At 38.6% G+C, this 22920-nt stretch overlaps 1 protein-coding gene across 3 annotated transcripts in view; it reads right to left on the bottom strand.

Moving 5' to 3' along the window:
* Nucleotides 1–22920, bottom strand: part of LOC122070345 (protein ROOT HAIR DEFECTIVE 3 homolog 2-like) — a 43445-nt gene that overhangs the window by 6116 nt on the left and 14409 nt on the right. For all 3 annotated transcript variants that reach the window (XM_042634483.1, XM_042634480.1, XM_042634481.1), the window contains exons 5-20: nt 22571–22641; nt 22390–22453; nt 22219–22284; nt 22050–22097; nt 21903–21965; nt 21761–21817; nt 21408–21566; nt 21254–21322; nt 21074–21165; nt 16825–16903; nt 4623–4788; nt 1753–1877; nt 1375–1637; nt 1196–1292; nt 919–1089; nt 742–846 (exon numbers count right to left, since the gene is read on the bottom strand). In XM_042634483.1, the coding sequence (XP_042490417.1) occupies nt 742–846; nt 919–1089; nt 1196–1292; nt 1375–1637; nt 1753–1877; nt 4623–4788; nt 16825–16903; nt 21074–21165; nt 21254–21322; nt 21408–21566; nt 21761–21817; nt 21903–21965; nt 22050–22097; nt 22219–22284; nt 22390–22453; nt 22571–22641 (1695 nt within the window). The remainder of the gene's footprint in view (nt 1–741; nt 847–918; nt 1090–1195; nt 1293–1374; nt 1638–1752; nt 1878–4622; nt 4789–16824; nt 16904–21073; nt 21166–21253; nt 21323–21407; nt 21567–21760; nt 21818–21902; nt 21966–22049; nt 22098–22218; nt 22285–22389; nt 22454–22570; nt 22642–22920) is intronic.

The raw sequence follows: 22920 nt of genomic DNA, 5'->3' as shown, positions 1-22920 counted from the left end.
AAAAAAAAAAAAAAAAACTTTGATAGCAAGTTGTCAACTACCCACGCTTTTATTTAGAAAGGGGAAAATATAAACGGAAACTTTATGGTTGCTGAGATTCAAAAATTGAAAAGTAAATGTATACTAAAAAAATAAAGAAGAAAGAATAAGGGCATTAGCGAGAAAAAGAATTTACTAAAAATTATGTAGATGACACTTCACAACATAAACAGAAAACGCACTGACATTATATCAAGATCTCCAAAACCTAATCTTGAGGTTATCTAACAACAACAGAAGTCTGTATATAAAATAAAGAAGTTCAATGCATTGAAATGATACCAAGACCTCCAAAACCTGAACTATTTTTTAACTACAACTCTACAAGGGAAAAGTAAATTGATGAATTACTTCCTGATAGACGGCTGTTAAAGCAAGTGTGATATCTTAGAACAATTTAAGACGGTACTTATAGTAAGGACTTTCAAATGACAAATAATTGACTAATTTTCATAACAATAGAAGATCCTTCAAGACGGCATATGAGTTACAGTTATAAAGTAGGTAATAAGAAACTAACTCAACGGATGGAGTTCATAAGAAAATCGATAAATCCATAGGGAGATAACATGCCCTTTCATAGCCATTGGAAATGAAGCAAATGTGGAAAGAAAAAAAGGAGCAAAAGGAAAAGTACTCTTCAGACAATAAATAATATGAAGAACAATGGAATAGAAAACAACATATACATCCATTATGTACCTGTGCAGATATAGCTTGAGTGACAGTATACTCTGTTTCTGCTTTGAACTGTCTCCACAAAGACTTACATTGCACTGGTGTAATTAAAGTACTTTTCATAGGAACCTGTTACATACACTTGTTAGAGACGATACAAAAGTTTGAGCCAATTAAATGCAAGAAAAAACTAGCAAATACCTCCTCCCATGTGCTTGAAGCCAGTGGATCTGCAGAGATTCCTATTCCCCTCTCCTGTGTAGAAGAAACAGCCACCGTCCCATCCATGAGAGATGAATAAAGTGTAGCCTCAATCTTGTCTGGTTTATCATCCAAGCGAATGGCAGCCATTACAGATAAGAGTTTCAGGGACTGCAACAAGATCATAGGATCTTCGTAACACCCTCAAATGTTAAGAATGTACGCATAGTTATACAAATTTTGAACATTTTACTCATATCCAAGAAATGAAAATTACCTCAGCACGGGCAGCTTTTGTTATTGCCTTAATATCTTCCTTCCCAGTCCAAACCCTAGGCATTGAATCATTGTCATGACTGAAGATGGTTGAAAACCTGGAAACAATTCAATGGTGAGACCACCAAACAAAAAAATTAAATAACTAGAGGAATAGATTTTAAAAAAATTAATCGGTACCTATCCTTCATACGAATCAGAACTTTCCCAGCTTCTTCTCTTGCTTTCTTCTCCACCACACCTCTTGCAAAGTCCCGTATATTCTGCACCATTTTATAAAATGCTGCTTGATCCAACTCAAAACCAGCAACAGCAGTTGAAAACCCTGATACAGCGGTTTCAGTCTCACGCTTAAGAAATTTTCTTATTGATGCCCAGGTATCACTTCCAGCCGTGTCAAATAGAGATTCTACAGGTTGGGCGAGTGCTTCCATGAGTTGGTTCTACAATTCAAAAGGATATGTGTATTAAGGCATTGTGAAGAATGAACAAAAAGTTTCTGATGGTTCCCCTGTCAATGAAGAAACCTTCCATTTAAATAATATTGAAGTACAACACCTCATAGTTGGCTACTATTTCTGCTAACTTTGCAGTACGGACGGATGCTACATGTGCTTCGATATCTCGACGAAGCTTTTCCCTTACTTTGGAAGGATCCCAATAAGCCTGCTTTACAGAAGCATCTGCAAGAAAAACAAAATCACGAATAGATATAACTGCAAGAGCAAGTGTATAAACTAACGCATGACAAATATCAGCTTACGGAAGCATTTTGTATTGTGTTCGAGAGTTCGAGGAAAGGAAAACCGGATGGAACTACCAAGATAATATTTTTAAATTTCTAGAAGTACAATTGTCTTGGCATCTAGGCAACCCAAGGCATTGGAGGAGGTTCAAACTCAAAGCGACACGAACAAGGTGACTAAGGCGATGTCTTGACAACTATGTTCAGAAATCCTGCATCCAACCCTGACATAGGCTGATACAGGACCCAGAGCCAAAAAAGATGATCAAGGTGTCGAGTGTCAGTATCAGTTAGAATAGCTGGAGGGTGATCTTAAGAGACAGCAAGAAGACATCAGAGAGATGCTGAAAGACACGAGATACACTAAATATACACACGGAAATGATCAAGAAACTGATTCAGGAACAGTTCCTTGGACCAATTTGAACCCGTTTGGGAATCCAGACAGAGATGAACTGGGTTCAATTTGGGTCTTTTGTCTAGTAGGATATTTTAGGATTTTTATTTATTTCTATTTTGGGATTAACATGTTCCCTTTTATTTTATTTGGGTTGGTTAAGTAGTAGATAGCTAATAGGATTTAGTTTCCTAATTGTTCTGATTTTGAAAATTAGAATAGGTTTCTTTTCATGTTGGATTTCTTCTTTTATTTATATACATGTACCGTGCTATTGGAATTCAGACTTGAGATTCGTATGCTGCTCGGCTGTTTCTGTGCAGCTAGGTCTTCCTCCTTTCGACTCTAAAATTTGCTCTTTCATAGGTCTGATCTCTTAATACACTCTTTCTTTGGTCTTCCTTTTCATTCCTTATTCTTTTCGTTCTTTTTTCTGTTCTTTTGTTTCTATTGCTTCTTTTCCTTATACTGGTGGGTGGTATCCTGTTCTAGCGATAATTCGAAACCATCGAGAGAACTATATCTCCCTCCATACTTCTTTAGTGTAAAATTTTCGGAGGCATACCTTTACACTAGGGTGACTTATCCCGTAGAACTTGGGACTGAAATCTTCTTTAAGTTGAGAGTTCTGACCAGAGTTCCAGATCTGGTTTCTGAAGCTCCGCTCATATTTGCTTCAATCATTTGTTAATAAAATAATACCTTCTGTTTGGGTCTGTTGTTGGTTGCTCTTCGGAGTGTTGGGAGTTAATAATCTCCTCGTAAAATTTCAAGTTGAAAGGAGTTAAACCGAGTGAGATCTATCACTCAAAAGCCACCTGGTTTACTGCTGCTACTGATCATATCAAAGTTTGAAGAGGGTTTTCTTAATAATTGCAACTAAGGCCAGCTTCTGTGAAGATTACACAAAATCCTTCTCTTTCTAAAATGTGTTTTATCTTATTCCATTCTTTTCTAAAATTCCAATTTCATCCTCCCCTCTTGAAGTTTATTTACCTGTAAATCCTTGATTCCATTTTCCATACCAAAGGGATCCTAAGCTGTTCTAAGAGTTTGTGAAATTGCCACTGCTCCTTTAAAGTTGTAATTGTAACCTGTGGGCCAATAACGATCTAAATTTAAATGTTTTGGGACCAGGATTGCATTAAAAATGCATGGGAAATATTTTTTTTTTTGAAGCATACATCATAGCCAGTCATATGATTGTCCTATAAAATTTTCCTTTTAAGTTTTGAAGGAATAATGTCGATCACACAGCACTTCGGATGCAAGTCTCCGCTTCCTATTTTATTATCTATGAAACGTCATCGTATATGTCACCTTCTTTATTTATGACTGAGCCCAGATACCTAAGATAATCACTTAATGGAATCTCCCTCTCAACAATTTTCATCACCTCATTATCGGTCCTAGTGTAACTAAAATTACACACCAAATACTCCATACTCGCTCTACTTAACTTAAATCCTATTATTTCAAGGTTGGTCTCCATAACTCCAACTTGGTGTTAATCCCTACTTTTGTCTCATCCACCTAAACAACACCATCAACAAAAAGCACACATCAAGGAACCTCATATTGTATGAATCTGGTTAAATCATACATGATAAGCATAAATGTTACGACATCTAGGCAACACCAACAAGGCAACCGAGGTGTCCAAGTCGACCAAGGCGCATGTATGCCTAGGCAACACCTTGACAATTATGATGATATGCACAAACAAATAAGGGCTTAAAACTGATCCTTAATGTAACCCAATTGTAACTGGGAATTCACTACCTTAACCCCCCACCCACACAGTCCTTACACTAGTCACCACACTATCATACATATCTTCAATTATGTTCACATATTTACTTGAAACACTTCTCCTCTCTAGTACTTGCTAGATTAACTCTCTAGGAACTCTGTCATAAGCTTTTTCTAGGTCAATGAAGACCACAAAGAGGTCCTTCTTCAATCTTTAAGGCCCCTTTTGTTTGACGGATAAAAAGGGGCGGGAAACTTGAGACTTGAGAGGGTGGGGGCCACATGTGGGTTGTGTTGACAAGAAGAGGGAAGGAAAGGAAATAATGAAACACTAGGTTTTGCATGTGTTCCTCGATTGTCTCGGACTGAAACTAGGTCAGCAAGTATGGTGCGTTGTCCTTTATCGTCTGAACCCACTCTCTTCTGCCAATGTCGTTGGGGTCAATGGCTGAATTCAATACAGTTCACCTCAGGGGTAAATCCTATAATATTAAAGGACCTTCTAGTAGCAAAGATAAAATTAATTAAGCTCACCTGCACATCCTTCATCAAACTCACGCATACAGGACTGAGTGCAAATACGAACAGATGCAGAGAATCCTTGTCCTCTATTTAGTGACTGTTCCAGTCCATTCTTGAAATTATTGAGATATTTAGAACGCAGATGTCCCAACATGGTTTGGTAATCAGGATGAACAAACTGAAAAATATACAAACAACATGAATATTAAGAAGATCAAAAAAAGAAAAAAAAAATCTGGAATGAATGCAAGCAAAAATGGAATTTGTGTCTCAGTTTGAAGTGACTAATTTAATGATTTTTCAGTTTATAATCTACATTTCTATAATAACGACTAAGATGCCCATTTCAGAAAATCCAAGGAAAGTGATGAACTCTTGCCGAATTGATTCTTTACTGAATTTACTGTGTGTGAATATGATCAAGGAAAGCATACAAGGCGTTCTCCTTCCCAGACCAAAGCACTACATATAGGAAGATGCAACCGTGGAAGTTCCCAAACAAGAAGACTGAAGGGAAGAAACAAAAATGTTACAGCAAAGACTGAATGGAAGAAACAAAAATGTTACAGCAAGAATGTTAGATAGATAGACGCATGGCAATTTAATGGAACCTTCTCATTGACACCATCCCCCATACTTGAGCCCCCCCTCTCCCCCCGCTGCCTCCCCTCTTACCCTGGTTCCTGTTCCCCCCCACCCCTGGCTGCTGGTTTCCCGTAGGCTTTCTTTGGCTGTTGGTGCTTTTAGCTTTTTGATGCTGTATCATTTCGCTCCCTTTGGGGTTGGCCTCTCCTGTTGTGGAATAAGAAGCCTTCGTATCTGAATGCATCTATTGAATTTCTTCGGACCTATTACAGCGGGATCCACTTTTTTGGGAATATGAGTCGAAGCAATAAAAAGACTCTTTCTAGTGGAAGATTCTTCACAATCCCTGGAGAGATGGTTTACTAATAGACCGAAGCATAAGGAATCCAACTCATCTATCTCATACACAGACAGATCATGAATGTTTGGAATCCCTATTATGCAAGGAGACATTGCTTCTGCGAAATAGAGACAAATGGGAATAACCGAACCACGTCTACAAAATGCCAGTACCATGCGGCTGCTTCAAAGCCAACGTGATGCTCCTTGGTCAGATGGCCAAGATATTGGCGAATACCACATATGATCGGTTGGCTTAAGCCTTCTCCCCCCCTCTTTTCCCCTTATATTTTCTTCTCTCTTTTGGTAATAAATTTCTTTATTCATCCAAAAAAAATACCGTGAGTTATAGAGCTCATGGTCAGACTTGAAATTAGTTAAAGCCTTGCAGTAGGTTGGGAGCTTGTAGGAAGGAAGAAAAGTATTTTAAAAAATCACATATATGATCAAGTAGGTTCCTGCCTTCGGCAGATTGGGATAGGTTTTCCTCAACAGGGTGCTGTTTTCATCCTCCAGTTGTAACAATTTCTTAAAATCTTCACTAGTAATTATGTCAAATTGGCAGTGTAAAGCGTAATACATTAGTGGTGAATTTCCCTATTCTGTGTTATCTTCTCCCTGATCCACAAGGAGGGGAGAGACAGTTCCTGGCTCTCATACTCAGCATTTTGGTGGGGCCATGTGGAAGCATATTTTTGGCTCCTCACATAATCTAAAGATCCATGTATGTTAGTGAGCAACAATTCATATCTTTTTCCTTTCAAAATGTTATTTTTAGTTCAGATAGCTAGTAAAAATATACAACAACAACAACAATCTTGGAGGATGGATACTGTTTATCTCCAAAAAATATCCTCCCCCTAAAAAATCTTTTGATGTGTCCATTAAATGAAATAGCATCATATTATATTAACATTCAATGTGGGAGGATGGATACTATTTATCTCCAAACCCAAGGAGAAAAAATGTAACATCCATTGGACAGTTTTTTTTCCCCCTCACATTGCCTCTCTTTGATAAAGATTATTCTCTATTGTTAGCTTTAGAATATAGCTACCTCTCTTATATAAATAACAAGTCTTTTTTTATTCGTTTGAACTACACCACTTTTTTTTGATAATGCCCTGTTTTCCTCCATTGAGAGAGTTTTCTCCCTTTTCTTTATGTTTCACATCCCACACAAATGCCTGTTTGAGATTAAATGTAACCGCAAGCGTACGGATCAGTGTAGTTACGGGTCGAACTCAGGGAGAGTAGCCACTTTATTTATTTTTTTTCTTTTAATAATGCGAAAGTGAACCTATTAATGGTTGTGATCTAATTCTAACTACCGTCCTAAACATATGTATCTAAAATAACGTCCTAACCATTCGTCATCTAAGAAGTTAAAGACACAAGCCACGCAATTAAAATTAAATAAATAAATAAATGAAAATAAACAACCCACGCAATTAAAAAAAATAAAGGAAAAAAATGCTGAAATAAAAATAAAGTAAAAGAAAGGGGAGAAAGCTAGAGAGAGACTCACAAGTAGATTTCTCTACTTAGCCCGAGGGATGCATCATAATATGAGCTTCCCTACTTGACCAGAGAGTCACTCTTACAAGGGTTACTCTACTTGGCTTTAGGGAGAGGGAGACAATTAAAATAAAAGCAATAAATTGATGGTTCTATGGCTAGGAGGGGCAAAGCCAACACATACATTAGCCATGAACCTTGGGGGAAAGGGATAGCAATAATGTAACGACTGAAATTAAAATCCTAAATTAAGAAAGAAAGGATAGTCAAAAGAGGGAATGAGAGCGGGGAGAGAAGACTACTGAGGGAGCCTACCTACTTGAACTTCAATGCTTGAACTTGAAAGCTTGGGTGATTTGAGATACTACCAGTACTAAAAACCAAATCTGGAATAAACTAAATCTGAAATTTCTAGTACTAGAGAAAACAAATCTTAAAAATTCATCACGTCTGGATGAGACTCATACGCAAAAATTCTCTCCACTTTGGTAAGCCAGTCAAGAAATTCTTCAGGTCCCTTTTCACCACTGAACTCGGGAACCTCAACTTTGATGCCATAATCTCTGTCAGAAAATTGCCGGGTAACATCTTGTGGAACAATTGGATCAAGTTGCTGCCTCTGAGGTGTATTTTCGATCCGTAAAGTGTTGAGCTAAGGAGGTAATGTAGAGGATCCTTCTTCAGCTCGCTTGTCGGACCTCTTCATAAAGGCAGTCATCTCTTCCATAAACTTGTCAAACTTGGCTTCAGTCCTCTCAAGCCTAACATCAGTATTCTGTTGGTTCTCGGCTAACTCGCGATACAATTTGTTCAACTCAGCATTGGTAACGTTACCTGTCATGGTTAGGAAAGTGCAGGAAATTTTGCTCTGATACCACTTGATGCGGATCCGAGGGATTCGGATCGCTTATGGACCCACAATCAACAAATAATTTAATTTAAACAAACCAGTGGCAGTAATGTAATTTAAGGCACAACTTAAAACCCCCTTTTGAGTGAAATAGCTGAATGAGGACATATCTGGAATTAATCCCAAAGAAAACCCAGTTCTGGAATTAATTTGATGTTCTAACAAAGAGTGGCAGAATTGTAATTATAAGACACCAAGCTAGTAAATGGCAAACAAGGAATAACATGTGATGAGGGAGGGGTATTTTGGAATTAGAAATAAAGATAGGAACTATAGAAGATAATGGAAGAAGAAAGGGGCAGTATTGGAAACAATCAATTTAAAAGGGGAAAATCTCACTTTTTGAAGGTTGTCTTCAACCTTCAGCAACGTACAGAACCAACGGACATTGGGACAACCTCAGATTGAGAGAGCTTCTTTAGTAGGCCTCAGTTTGGCCTGAAACTTCCAGCAAAGGGTCGCAGCATCAGGTCTTCCATAAATCCAGCACCAGAAAATCTCGATGGCCCAGATCTAATGTGTTTTGAGTCTACAACTGGAGCTGACAATGGAAAAAACTAAGATCTCGGTCTGGGTTTGATTTATCACCACAAAAACCAAGTTTTGAAAGGGTTTCTCTTGGGTTTGTGTTGCCTACTGGTAGGGAACTCTCTACCAAAGACTCAGCCCAAATAGCTTAAAGGAGAAAGAGATCGATCCTCTAAACTAGGGCTGCAACTGTTGTGCAGAACAAGGTAAGGAAAAAAACCAGAGAATAATAGAGAGGAAATAGGAGAAGGGAAAAAGAAGATATTAACAGATTTCAGAGAGGGAGGAAGAGGGATCGGCAGTAATGGATTCAAACCCAAATTCTTCAACTTCATTCAATTATTCAAAATCTAAAACTGAACTTCTTCATCGTTTACATGTCCAATATAAAGAAAAAAATCAAAAATTAATGGCAACTAACTTAAAATGGAAACTAATCTAAAATTAGAAACTAACTAATTTCAAATCAATTGTTTCTAAAACAAAAGAAAATTAAATCAAAAAGATTTTTTTTTCCTAAATCCATCGTGCATCTGCATCACTTTGACTTCCATTAGACTCCTTAATGCAGTTGCACGATGGACTTAGGAAAGAAAAATTTTTGATTTGATTTTCTTTTGTTTTAGAAACAATTTCTTTGAAATTAGTTAGTTTCTAATTTTAGATTAGTTTCTATTTTAAGTTAGTTGCCATTAATTTTTTTGATTTTTTTCCTCTATATTGGACATGTAAACAATGGAGAAGTTCAGTTTTTTTAGACTTGAAGAATACAAATTTTGGTATGAAACCATGACTGCCGTGAGTTGTTCTCCCCTCCCTAACTCTTTCTGAAATTTTCTCTTTCCCCTTTTATCTTCTTCTTCTTCTTCCCAACCCTTTCTTACTTCCTACTGTTGAAGTTTCTGGTACTCTGTTTTCTGGGTGACAGTTGCAGCCCTAGTTAGAAGATCGATCTCCCTAGATACCCCCTCAGATGAGCCTGAGACTTAGGGCGTGAGAACCTCTCTCCTAGGCAACCTGAACCCCAGAGTTTCAGCCTCAAAGGTCTTTCCAATGGTGGGGAACAAGACCTACAACTAAGCTGACCCAAACCTGCCGCCTGATCTGAGTTGCAGGTGCAACCGATCCCTTTGTGTGCTGTTTTTGTGACACCTGCCTGTTGGATTCAAGAAAGCACTGGATGCTCAGCCTACGCCTGAAGTTTCATGGCCAGTCGACAAGATTTGAAGGAGTTCTCTGCATCGAAGCCTTGCTGGTCTACTGCCTTAGCCTGGTGTTCCATCGAGAAGAAGAAGAAAGGTTCTCCTCTGGGTTTTAAATAAGCAATTGATGTTATTATAGATAAGCCCTCTAACTTTAAGTTCTTTATAACAGCCCTCTAACTTTAAGTTCTTTATTAATACACCCCCCTCTTTACTAGTTTGCAGAATTACCCTTCATTCTTGGGTTTTATTTCTGTTTAACCCCACTACTATTTTTATTTCCAGAATTGATCCTTCTCTTTGGGATTAATTCCTGATAAGTCCTTAGTTAATTATTTTACTCTATAAAGCTCCTAAATTGTACCAAAAATTACAATATTGCCCCTGGTTTGTCTAGAGTGAACTGTTTGGTTATTTAGTGGGCCCTAAGCGATCCAATCCCTCGAATCCGCATCACTTCTACTTCCATTAGACTCCTAAAAGAAGATCTATACATTCAAAGCCTAAGGAAGGTAAAGTTCTTTCTCTGAAACCAATTTTTTTTTTTTTTGAAATAGTACATAAATACTTGTTGGATGCTTGCAGATTTTTTATATGTTAGACATTAGAGGCCGATCTATGACCTCACGGAGTAGAATTTTTTTTTTTTGGTATATAAATATTTTTTTTATTTTTCTGGTTTAAAAATTCATTTTCTATTAACATAAATTGTTACTTTTTATGCTAAATATTGCTTTGATGGTTGTCAACTATATATATGTTAGTCACCAATGGCTGTTCTATAACTCCATCGGAGTGAAATATTTTTCCAGCCGGTATTTATTTATTTTCATTTTCAAAAAATAGATTAATAATTGAAAAATAATTTTAAAAATAGGGAAAATTTTCTGTTTTGATTTTAAAAATAAAATAAAAATAGGAGATTAATATTATAGTGTTTTGGAGCGTTCTATATGCTTGTTATGTTATAACATCTTTGATTTTGTCGTATTATGTCATTAAAATATTTTCTAAAATGGATTAAAAAATAATTTTATGTAAGAATAAAATATAAGCAGCTACCATATACTTGTAAGTTAATAATGATATTCTTTTTTCTATGCATCAACATCAAGGTGACATAAAATGGCTAGAGGAGGCGAAAAGGAAGGCGAGAGAAGAGGGAGAGGAGGTGGGAGACATATTTAGTTGTGATAGTGGAGAGATTGCATGGACATGGAGAGCCGGTTAATGGTGACAAGAGGCATACAAAATTCAACTATTGTCATAAGAGGTTTATGGGTGGTGGGGCCACAAGACTTAAGCAACATTTGGTTGAAAATTCCTCAGATGTGGCTAGATGCAAAGAAGTGCCTAATCATATTGCCAAGGCCATAGCTGAAGACATGAAGGGGGGAATAAGAGAAAAGCGGCAAAAGAGAAGACGAGGATAGAGTTTGAGGTGGCACTACATGCTCCCATGCATCGATATAATGATGAAGACAGCGATGACCCGGTGTATGTGCCTGATGACATAGAGAGCAAGAGGCTAAAGATTGGCGACAGGTGCAAGCATTGAGCCGACAGAGTCTTCATGAGGATATGGAAAGGCGTAGACATGGAAGGGCTGGTCCATCTAGAGCAGGAGGTAGTGGATCTTCATAGATCCCTTTTCCCTTTAGGAGATCACAGAGTACAAGGGCAGCCCCACCTCCAGCTCCAGCTCTAGTGGTTCCACCTCGTGTGAACCCCGTTCGACAATAGGATCCCTACGCGTTCAAGAAAAAGGGTAGTAAGCAGCATAAGATAAAGGGGATGTGGGGAGACATGAAGGCTTATGTTGGGGAGGTGGGGAGGCAGTGTCTAAGTGGATGTTATTTCATAGCATCTCAACAAACGCCACCACAGGTCCTTATTACCAGCCGATGCTTGATGTTGTGGCTTAGACCGGCCCAGGGATAAAGGGGCTAACTGCATATGAGGTGATGTATGTATATTTTCCTAAGGAGAAGGCTAACTTGAAAGCATATATTGATGAGTTAAAAGTTATGTGAAAGAGCTATGGGGTAATCATAATGTGTGATGGTTGGACAGGGCCCACGAGAAAGTCCATCATCAATTTTATGGTTTATTGTGATGGTAGAACCATTTTCTTGAAGTCTATTGATACATCCAAGGAAAGAAAGGATGCAAAATACATTTACAAGCTCTAGAAGAATGTTGTGGGAGAAGTTGGGATACAAAATGTTGTTCAGATTGTGACTGACAATGGAAGTAACTACAAGAAAGTCGGAATTAAAATGATGAACAACCCTAGATTCCAACTCTTTTGGACTCCTTGTGTAGCACACTGCATTGACCTAATGTTAAAGGACATGGGGAAACTTAAAATTGTGCAGACTGTGGTTGAAAGGGCTAGGCAAGTGAGCACATTTGTCTATAATCATGGGTTTTCATTGAAACTATTGAGGGAGAAGTGCGGGGGTGACTTAGTCAGGCCCACACTCCAGATTTTTGAATCTAAGAAAGTTGGTCTTCGATCCATGTTCGCATCTAAGGAGTGGTTTGGTTGGAAGGAAGCAGGATCAGCTGGTGGTAGGGAGGCACAGGCAACCATTTCATCAGAGGAGTTTTGGACACAATTGGGTAAAGTGATTAAAATCTTGGCACCAATTGTTGGCGTGTTGAAGTTGGTGGATTATGCTTTCAAACCCATCTTGCCAAGCCTGTGGGTTGTTATTGCAATGATGAAGGAAAATGTCTATGCTGCCAACCCACGTGGAAGTAGGAAATTTGTGGAAATAATAGAAGACCGTTGGGAGCACCAGCTTTCGCATCCGTTGCATAAGGCTAGTAAGCAAGGCTGAATACATTCTTTTATGTGATATAAAAATGCATTAATGTTCACATTGACAATAATATGTGTTGTCACATTTCATCATACTATTTAAACCCTAGGTATCAGTACAGCAAGAAACTTTCATTGGATCCGGATCTTCTAGAAGCAGTGAAGCAGGTGGTTGCCAAGTTACAGTCAAACCCCGATCTACAAGCCAAAGCTAATACTGAGGTTAGTTTTGTACTACTATTACTATTATACTATAAGAATCTAAATTTCAGTACAATGGTTGATAACTAGGGTCCTATTTGTAAATTTGTTACAGACGAAAGAATTTAGCGATGCATTAGGCAGCTTCGGGTCTCCCGCCACAGATGCGGGTCATACGAATATTGATCCTGGTATGAAATCCAAATTTTAGTATGCTACTTATACAAGTGTTAAGTGTTTTGGAACATAAATAATCTTGTACACTTGTTGTAACTTATAATGCAGCTAAATAGTGGGTGTTGTATGGGGGTTCATCTCCAGAATTGAGGAATACTGCCATCAAAGTACTCTCCCAAACATGTTCTGCATCTGGTTGTGAGAAATTGAAGCACATTTTCACTCATCCATTCGAAGAGGTGGAATCGATTGGGTTCACAACGTCTGAATGACTTGGTGTATGTGCATTATAATATGAGACTGAGAATGCAGCACATATGCATGGATCAGGATAATGATAGGGGCCAAATCGAGCTGGCTTATATTTTCCAGATCGACTTAGATGATGAGGATCCCCTAGTGGATTGGGTGAGGGATAGAGGGGAGCCATTGATGGATCAGTCGGTAGGTAGGCCAGGCCAGGCCCATATCTAGTGCGAGAGATGGCGGTCGATGTTGATGATTATATGGCATCGGATAGAAGGATACATTCACGAACCCCTCGACCATTCGAGCCTGCACCTGGTAGGGATGATGATGATGATGACGACGAAGATGATTGGTCCATTTCATCGGGTGGTCGTACCCACACCCAAACTCAGACATAGACCTATGGTGATGGTGATGGAGATGGAGATGGAGATGGAGATGGAGATGGAGGAGGTGATGAAGAGGGTGATGATGTTGGCGATAGTGTTGGTGATGACAATGATGATGGTGATGGTGATGGTGGTGATGGGGGAGGTGGTGGTGATAGATTTGAAGGAGTTCGAGAGCAGTATGAGCAGGCCGATCCACAGTCGGAGTCGATGCGATTCACTAGGGAGAGTCAGTTTCAGTATACCACACAAGATTCTCATCATGGTGCATGTCCATCAGGTGGAGGGAGGAGTTCAGGTTACAGTACAGGGCCTCGTCATCGATTCGGTGAAGGGCAACGAGATTGTATGGACATTGATAGTCTATCTATTTCTATTGGTGGAATGAGTTCGAGTGGAGTGGATAGTCATCCGAACGGTGAGAGTAGAGGGAGTGGGCAATGGCATGTCACATCATTTACTAGAGGGAGCACCTGGTCGCATTATCATGGACCTTATGATCAATTCACTGGGATGGGACACACATCTGGTTCATCCATTCCTAGTAGTAGTTCTGACTATGGCTCCCAGACCCAGTCGCATGGTAGTGGCTTTGTGGACACTTTATCCTCATACCCAGCGGTCCCCGCCAACCCGTACACATTGCCGGATCCATCAGTTGACAGCAACTCAATGGCGGGTTCTTCTTCATACTATGGTCATGATACGTACCCTCAGATAGGTTACCTTCAGTATGTAGATGACTCAGTATTTTTAGCAGCTGTGGACTACGTTCGATTATTCTCTTAGACTATGATGTGGCATGCATTTGTGGCGCAGTCAGAGGAAAATGCATGTCATTTCTTTCATACTAAGCGTGGAATCCAGCCAGGTTGTCATAGTTCTTTCCAGTAGATAGTAGATACTACATAGTCATTATGATTACTGTTGTACACTTGTACTGTTATGTAAGTTACATGCTCAGTGTTTGACTTTGGTTGGGACTTGTGGATTAGGGAGTCGCATAGTATACTACTCTAATACTCTAAATATTAGCTAATTAATGTTGATGTATGTTTGATCATGGATTAAATGTATTAATTATTTGTTTTACTATCATATTACATCTTGTTCTAGCAATGAAGTCTGTACAATTTCTAGAACAGTTCGACGGTTGATGCCAAACAAAGGTACAACTCTAAAACAATATCATGTTCTAATATTTTTGTATTTTTATGTTCTTAGCATGTTTATTAACCTTAAAATAGGCTATCCCCCGAGTTTCAGGTCAAAATACCACCGTTTGACCACTGAAACAGCCAACCGAAACCGAAACAAAAAAAAAAATTGTTTCGGCCGAAATCTTGCCGAAATTTCGGTATTTCGGTGGTCATAAACCCACCGAGATACCGAAACAAAACAAGATTTTAGACCTTGTTCTAGACAAGCTGAACCAATCTCCCACAATTCAATTGTTACAAACACAACATGCTAAAAGACCTGAACTACCTGCCATAATACTTCAAATCCTATTGTGATCAAGAACACAAGCAAGAGGCCTTGATGTCGAAATATTCTATAATGAGATTCCCCTTCTTCATCTAACCAAATGAGATTGCTGCATATGCAGCACATTTATTAAATAAAAGTGGGGAAAAAGAATGCTACCCGCTTGCATGTCTCTACGCCTAGACACAAGAGGGGGCAAAAAGACTGTGCCCCCCCCCCCCCCCAAAAGAGCTGAAGATGCCTCTGCATGGCATTGGTCTCTATGCTGGTTCAATGGCTGCACAAGTGCGTAGCAATCTCTTGCCCATAAAAGAAATAGCCAAATATCCTAAGTAGAGAGGCTTTGTGAGTTGTTAAGGGATGTGGAAATATGCAAGAGCTCCAGAATGGAAATGGAAAAGACATGTCACTTTAGTTCTATTGGAAACGATAAGATCCTATGTAATAAGTTGACCTCTATGTGTATCATCATGACTTTGTAGAGCACCTCATTTACAAGCACCAGCATTTTAGAAGGAAAACATCATACAATGAATTGTATATAAATTGATTTCTTACTCATTGTCTGAGAAATGAGTAAGCCAGTCCCATCTCTAACCAGTCCTAATATAGCATATTCCATCACAGGGCTTTCTATCTCTTGACTGAACGATTACAAAGAGCAAACACATTCAAAGCTTGCTTGACTGGTTCCATGGACAAGAAAAAGCATCCTCCACTTGACATCAGATATTGTTAAAAATTGAAATCATGTAATCTAGATCCATATAGGTTATTATATAGGGAGAGGGTTCCCTAAAAGGCAGTGTAGCCCCTACACCAGCACATGGACCAATGGGAGTACTATCAGAAGCATCAACAGGGATGGAATTTTTCACCTTCCATGAGGGGTGGGGCGGTCATTTTTCACCCTACTGTGTCTGGGCATAGGGGCCACACTGCCTTTTAGGCTTCTTTACCCTATTTTATATCATAGATAGAGGTTCCAATAGTAGGGAAATTCAGTGAATTATTCCGTGTATAATTACCAAGGGAATTGTATTCAGATAACACCATGAAAACCATTTAAATAAAATTCATAGAAAGCAAATAATAAATCAAAATAAATCATCAAGTAACAGGATGTGAATTTTAAATTTAGTAGTAAAACCAAAGCTACTACTAGAACTAACTACATCAATTTGCCTCCATAGCCTCTTGAATCTTCTGTTAGCTGGGGGCTTGTACATAAAATCATTATCTCAGCAACACTTTTTTTTTAAACATTTTGTTGAAAAATTACTGATATTTAACATCTTAGCAAAATAAAAAACTCTGATATTTAACATCCAAAAAAACATTAAGTGTCCCATCTATATTGAAAATCTAGAGCTGAACCCCATACCCTGTTTATGGAAACATTTGTAAGTACCAGAAAATGCATAATTGAGTTAAAGAGTGCATGGCAATTTGGCCATAATTGACACAATAGAATGTCCAAGTTCAATTTCATTCGGGTGCTGGATTAGAAAATCAGGAAGGAATGTTGCAAGATAACCAAGCACCATCCAAGATAGAAAAACTATCAAAGAGAAATAATAAACGAAAACAAACAGAAACAATTTCTACTTTAAAAGAATTCAAAGCATCTGGAACAGAAAAGAAATTAAATATTGCAACTTCCCAACTAAATAAAGCAGTAATGCCAAACCAATTACTCTGAATATACAAAAGATAACCGGATGATTACAAAAAGAGTTAAAAGGACAAGTCTGAATATACTCACATGCTTACCAAAAAAAAAAAAAGAGGGTATACTCACATGCAATGCCTTTGACAGCAACTGTTCCCGTTTTGCATTTCTTACACCTTCATCAAAGTAGATAGCCTCCATGTCATATCTACAGAGAGCAATTATTCAGGAACTCAGGAAGAAAGCCAAATGCAACTAGTCAAAGAACATCATCGGAACCTAGAAATCACTCAAGAAGGAAAAACAGAATCTTAAAGAAGCATTTGAACCGGGGCCAACAGGAGCAGGGAGCATCATTAGATCTACGGGTGCAGGGAGCTCTATTAGAGCAGAATTCCATTCTATAGACATGGGTTTGGGACAAGAGAAGGTTTCATAGACATTGTGGTTGAGGGTCTCTCCAAGAAACCATAATAGCATGGGAATCATCAGGGCCACGAAGGCTCCCTGACGTTATCAGACATTAAATCCTTGGCTCTTCAAATGAACTACTCGTTCAGTTGAAAGCCAAGATCAGCCAGTTACGTGGCAGACAAGCTAACTAAGCAAGGAGTAGGAAGGCTTGGCTGGTATTCATCCCCTAGGAGATCAGGTAGCAACAGGATCATAGGGAAAGAACAAGACCCGATTTAGGAGAAAATCAATAACTCAAAAGAGAATTAATAGACAGGTCCACAATTCAAATCGATAGCTCAATTTATCAGGTCAAACAAGACTGTAAAGTATGATCCAGCTGTGACAGCTGGATCTCAAGATATCAGAGAATGCTACAGAGAGTTGGAAAACTCAAGAGCAGCATGATCGATGGACAGAGTTTCAGAAATTAGAACAGAGTTTGAAAGAAACATTTCAGAATGATTACATCCATAATGAAAACCATGCACAATTCAGAAACTGAAATAAAATACTGGATTTATATCAGGATTAGAAACAGAACAGTGACATGAAATCAGATTTTGAAAATCAAAACAGAAGATAGAATTTTCGAAGAAGTTGACTTCAAGGACGAAACTGAAATTCGACCAGAAGGTTTGAAAATAGAACCTGAAAAGAATAGCTAAACTAGTATGTGCAGGATAGAAAAGGTCAGAAACAAACTTGATTTCATGGAGGAAAAGGAAGATATAATCAGGAATCCCACCTGATTTGCAGGGCTGGAATCTCACCAGAACCCCAACCTGGAAACCCGACGGGGTTCACTACTGAATCTAATAGCATTTAAAACAATCTTGAATCCCACAAGAGTGAACACGCTTGAATCCAGAGACCATAACAAAGCAGATCTCATTCATAGGAAGGTCATATCTCTTACATACGCTAAAATAAAACTTCAAAAAACAGACTCAAACTAGGCCTAACACACCTCCAGTCAATAGCTTAATATGGAGGTAGTCTTAACTGATTAAAACACTAAACAAATTAAGAAAGAAACAATTTAAACAAGGCTCATAGAGACCTAATCCAGCCCAACCAAAACACTTTTAAGTCTTTAATAACAATTAGAAAGAAAGGAATAGAACTCTAACTAGACCCACAATTTAAGTAACTAATAAATCCTAGGAAAATTTTCTTGTACCACCCCTAAATTTTAATTTTATATCGTGTAACACTCTCGTTTGCTAATAATATAGACCGCACCCTTGATGCATAACACCGTTAGCTTAGAACTGGAAAAGATCCTTTTGACCCTGTTATGTCCCTCTATAATTGCAAGACATCCCATCATTTTACTCCTTTTACTCTAAAAAACACTCACCATTGAACCTAGAAAGAAGAAGCAGCCTTTGAATAAGTCTATCGAAGGTAGGAGCAGCCACTGAAGGGCCTGTCGAAGGAAGAAGCAGCCATTGAAGGTTTATGTGCTTCCCCTACTGCCACCCATAGCAGCCATTGAAGGTTTATGGTGATATTTAGAATACTGTCACCATGGGTCTTCTTCAACATCAAGACAGGGAAAAGAAAACCAGCAGAAATAGGTGTAGTTGCAAATGAGAGATCTCTATCATACAACCTCCAACCAAATTTTAGGGTGAAGTTCATATTCTATAACCTCTAAACCCCAAGCAACCCCTAGTCGAACCAACGATCAGAGAACTAAAGAAATTTCTCTCTTAAGCAAAAAAGGAAATTTCCCTGAAATATAACCCGGCGGAATAAGGGGTTTCAGGGAATTATCGAACAATCCACGCAAGTTTCAGAAACCAGATTGTACAGGTAGGATCACTTTTGGGCTATGTAACAGCATGCCAAATATGAGAAAGAATTAGGGATGAGGGAGATCGTCAAATCCCTCTCAGCCCAACTGGTTCATTTGCAGCAGGGGAACGGAATAAAACCAGAATAATATTAAAGGAATAGAAGAAGGATAAGGGAGAGAGGAGGACGGTTGTACACTTGTACCTGAGATGTAAGGAAACAAGAAAGAAGAACAGGAGGAAGAAGAGATCGACCAACCTGGTTGCACACATTTAGCTAATCTTGTTTCTTCTTGAATAATCACACACACACACACAAGCACATGCGCACACGCACGCGCACGCACACACACACACACACACACACACACACACACACACACATATATATATATATATATAGAGAGAGAGAGAGAGGGAGAATCCAACTTCAGCAACTTGCAGAATAGAGAAGCCCTAAACCTCAGGTGATCGTCGTTGTCTTTTGGGTCATCGCAGATGGTTAATCGCAATCCACGCGTGATCATTGTCATCGGATATTAATCGGAATATTTATCCACGGTTGTTGCTTGTAGAACAGAGAAGCCCTAAACCTGCAACTCAATGTTTTAATCGATTGATTTGGGGGTTTTACATGGAAGGGTAAAACAGCAAGTTTACCCTTGAGGTCAAGGGTAAACTTGCCATTTAGAATATAGTAACCACACCACATCATCACTTAATGCTTTTCCTCTAACATAGTGGATTTAAGTGTAATTTTGCTTTCAAAATGGGGGATGTACTCGATATTATTGGCAAACGAGGGTGTTACACAATATAAAATTTAAATTTAGGGGAGGTACAAGAAAATTTTCCTAGATACTATACTCAATCCTCCTATCTATATTTTAAATTCATTAAATTACAATAAAAACCCATTAGACCAAACGCCCAGCATGTATAGAATGCAACCCAAAGCTTAGTTCCCCTAAAATAAGCCCACTTATATGTTCCATTTCCATCAATTTTCCCAGGAATGAAAAGATTTCATCCACGAGTTTCATGGTGATGCCAAAGGCCCAACATGTTTTGAGTTTTGAGGGTGGTTTGCTCAGAAATATTGCCAAAGGTTAGGATTGATTCCAAATTCACCCCTCTGAGGACCCCGCATAGGTGGGACCAACACTTGCTAATGACCCTATAGACTAGGAATTAAGGATCAATCTGGCCACAAGTAAGGGCATGCATGATAAGACTTTTTTGTTTTCCCTGGGAACAAAAAATGAATAGAAATCAGTTTGTTACCACTGGTTTTTTTTTTGTTGTTCCTGGAATGAACTGGGACATAAGAAGTTGCTGAGAAATAGGGAAAAAAAAAAAAGAAGCTACAATTTGGAGCCTCTCTGTTACAGAAACAAAAAGGAGAAATAAGGAGGGGAGGGTTGCTCTTTAATGAGCACGTGGTTAATTTTATGGGTAATGCAGTAATTTCATGTTAAAAATAAAACAAAAGCCCCATGCAACTTCAACCACTGGCACCACCTCCTCCACCGCTACCACCTCTGCCCCCGCCTCCGCCACGGCCAAAATTTTGGGTATTGAATGACATTTTTGTAAATTTATAGAAGTTTCAGAAACAGAAATTAATGTGCATAACATAAGTATTATCAAACATACCTTTTTTTCCAGAAATATGACCCAGAAACAGAATACCAAAATTCATTTCTGAAATAGAAACATGGCCCAGAAACAGAAGTGTAATCATGCAGGCCCTAAGTGTCTAAGCCAGCATTATACTGTAACCATACCTTTAATGATTAAGAAATTTTCGGTTCTGAATGCATGAAAATGCGACCAGGGTGTGCTGTATATGCATGTTTGCCAGGACTAACCCTATCACCGACTCCATCATTAATTCTATTCCTAATTTCTGGTGCCCAAATTCGTCTTCTCTTTAATTTCTAATCAACTTGATACTTCTTATTTTAGGCTTGTGATGCTCTGTTTTTTTAGGGAGAGTTTATGCTTAGTGATGTTTTACCTGTTTCTTCCCAGACTACAAACTCCCTAAGATTTCATCTAAGGTTTTAATAGAGGACTTGGTGACATTAATAAGAAAAGAGAAGAAGGAGATATCATCTTACTCTGAAAGATAGGTCTCTAAAATTGAACTGAGTTTTTTGCCAAAGCCTGATACTGGCCCAGTTTGAACAGCTTCGTTTAGCGCTAGCCAGCCCTACAGCACATCTCCAAAGCATGAAATTTGAAAGCTTATCAATTGGATCACATAAAACACCACAAAGCAGATGGATGTTTTCCACTACCTCATCTGAGGTCAAACGGCTGAGCTTATCATTGGCAATCTCTTCACATCGAACAGTAGCAACCATTACCTAAATAATAGGAAAAGATGACATAATTATGCCTAAGAAGAACACTCTTCTTTATCTATAACAAAGAGAAGTGTGAAATGAAAACCTTGTGAGCTGGAAGGTCTAGATCTTTATTCTCTCTAATAACTTTCCATATCTGCTGGGCACTAAAGGAAAATCCAGACGCAGGGACGACACCTCGTCTGTCTCCAGCAAGCCCTCCCGGAGCAATAGAATGGAAAAATCGCTGCCGCAATTGTGCAACCTGCATTAGAGAAAATAAATGTTACAACTTCCACCCAGAAGTTCCACGCAGCACACGTAGTCTGTGGTCATAACTTCACCCCAATACTTTTTATTCATAAGCACTAATGCTCTTGCTCCAAAGTCCCAGCAATAGTAGTAAATGGCACAATAAACTAGGAAAGCATAAATTACTAATTGTATTTGAGGAGTTACCTGCTCTTTGAACTGCTCTTCCTTTTCCTCATAACTGGCCAAAGCAGTGACCTCGACCTTCAAATGAAAGTATGTATACACATCAAAGTACTGCATATTTTAAAAATAATCTAGACTTACTTTAGGAAAACTGACGACTCACATTGAAAAATTCACAGAGAGGAGTATCCTTATGGGCTGGGGGCTTAGAAACATTATTCCATATCTACAGAAAATTTAACACTCAGTTAGAAACAGCAGAAACTTCCGCAGCACCACTACATCATAAGAAAATAGCATAGAAGGGTACCCTTTGAATATCTTCCCTTAGAATCGGCTCTAAATGCTCGAGTGGAGTCTGTAGAAGAATAACAAACAGGTTAAACATTAAATAGGAACTGCAAGGTGCATTTGATGTTCAGCGCACAAAGTGCTTAACAAATATCTTCTGATAAAAATCTAATTATCTGGTAACGAACCCTTGTTTTGTCACGAATAACAAACAGCAGTGTTGTCTTGCGAGGGCTAAATAACCTCATCATGACCTACAAATTGAAATAGAGGAGTAAAGGATACAAGATCATCATAGATAGTGACCAATCATACACTGCTGAACCAGACCAAAACAAAAATAAAATGTATACATATACCTGAAACACCGTTTTAAGAAGAGGTTTGTTGGCAGCTTGTTCCCGACCAATATCATGGCACCACCTAAAAGCATCCTTACAATGATCAATGATATCAATTGTAAAAAAAGTTCACCATAGGCATAAAACTAGGAGGTCTCTATCCAACAGAAACATGTAAGCAACAAACTTCAGAACTCACATGTTTATTAGTACAATGTCTGAAATCGCCAAAGCAAATAGGGCACTCTGTTTCTCAAATGCAGTATCATCCTGAAATGACAGATACAGTTATACTATTAACAAGAGACTTCAGAAGCATAACTAGCACCATATACACAAGTTTAGCAGAACTAGCACATTATGCGTCTACGGAAAATCTTTTAAATCAAAAGAACGCTCCACTTATACTGAATTCATATTAAGCTGCATCATGGCCATTCAAAAGATTATCAGCTAGTCCCCTTCTGTGTTTAGTATGGCTTGGTTTGTTGTTCTAAAACTCTGTTTAGAATCCCCCACCCCCCAACCCACCCAAACCACACCCCCCCC

This window comes from Macadamia integrifolia, unplaced genomic scaffold (genome assembly GCF_013358625.1).
Source record: "Macadamia integrifolia cultivar HAES 741 unplaced genomic scaffold, SCU_Mint_v3 scaffold891, whole genome shotgun sequence".
In the NCBI taxonomy this organism is placed as follows: Eukaryota; Viridiplantae; Streptophyta; class Magnoliopsida; order Proteales; family Proteaceae; genus Macadamia; species Macadamia integrifolia.
This window is presented reverse-complemented; position numbering and strand designations above follow the sequence as displayed.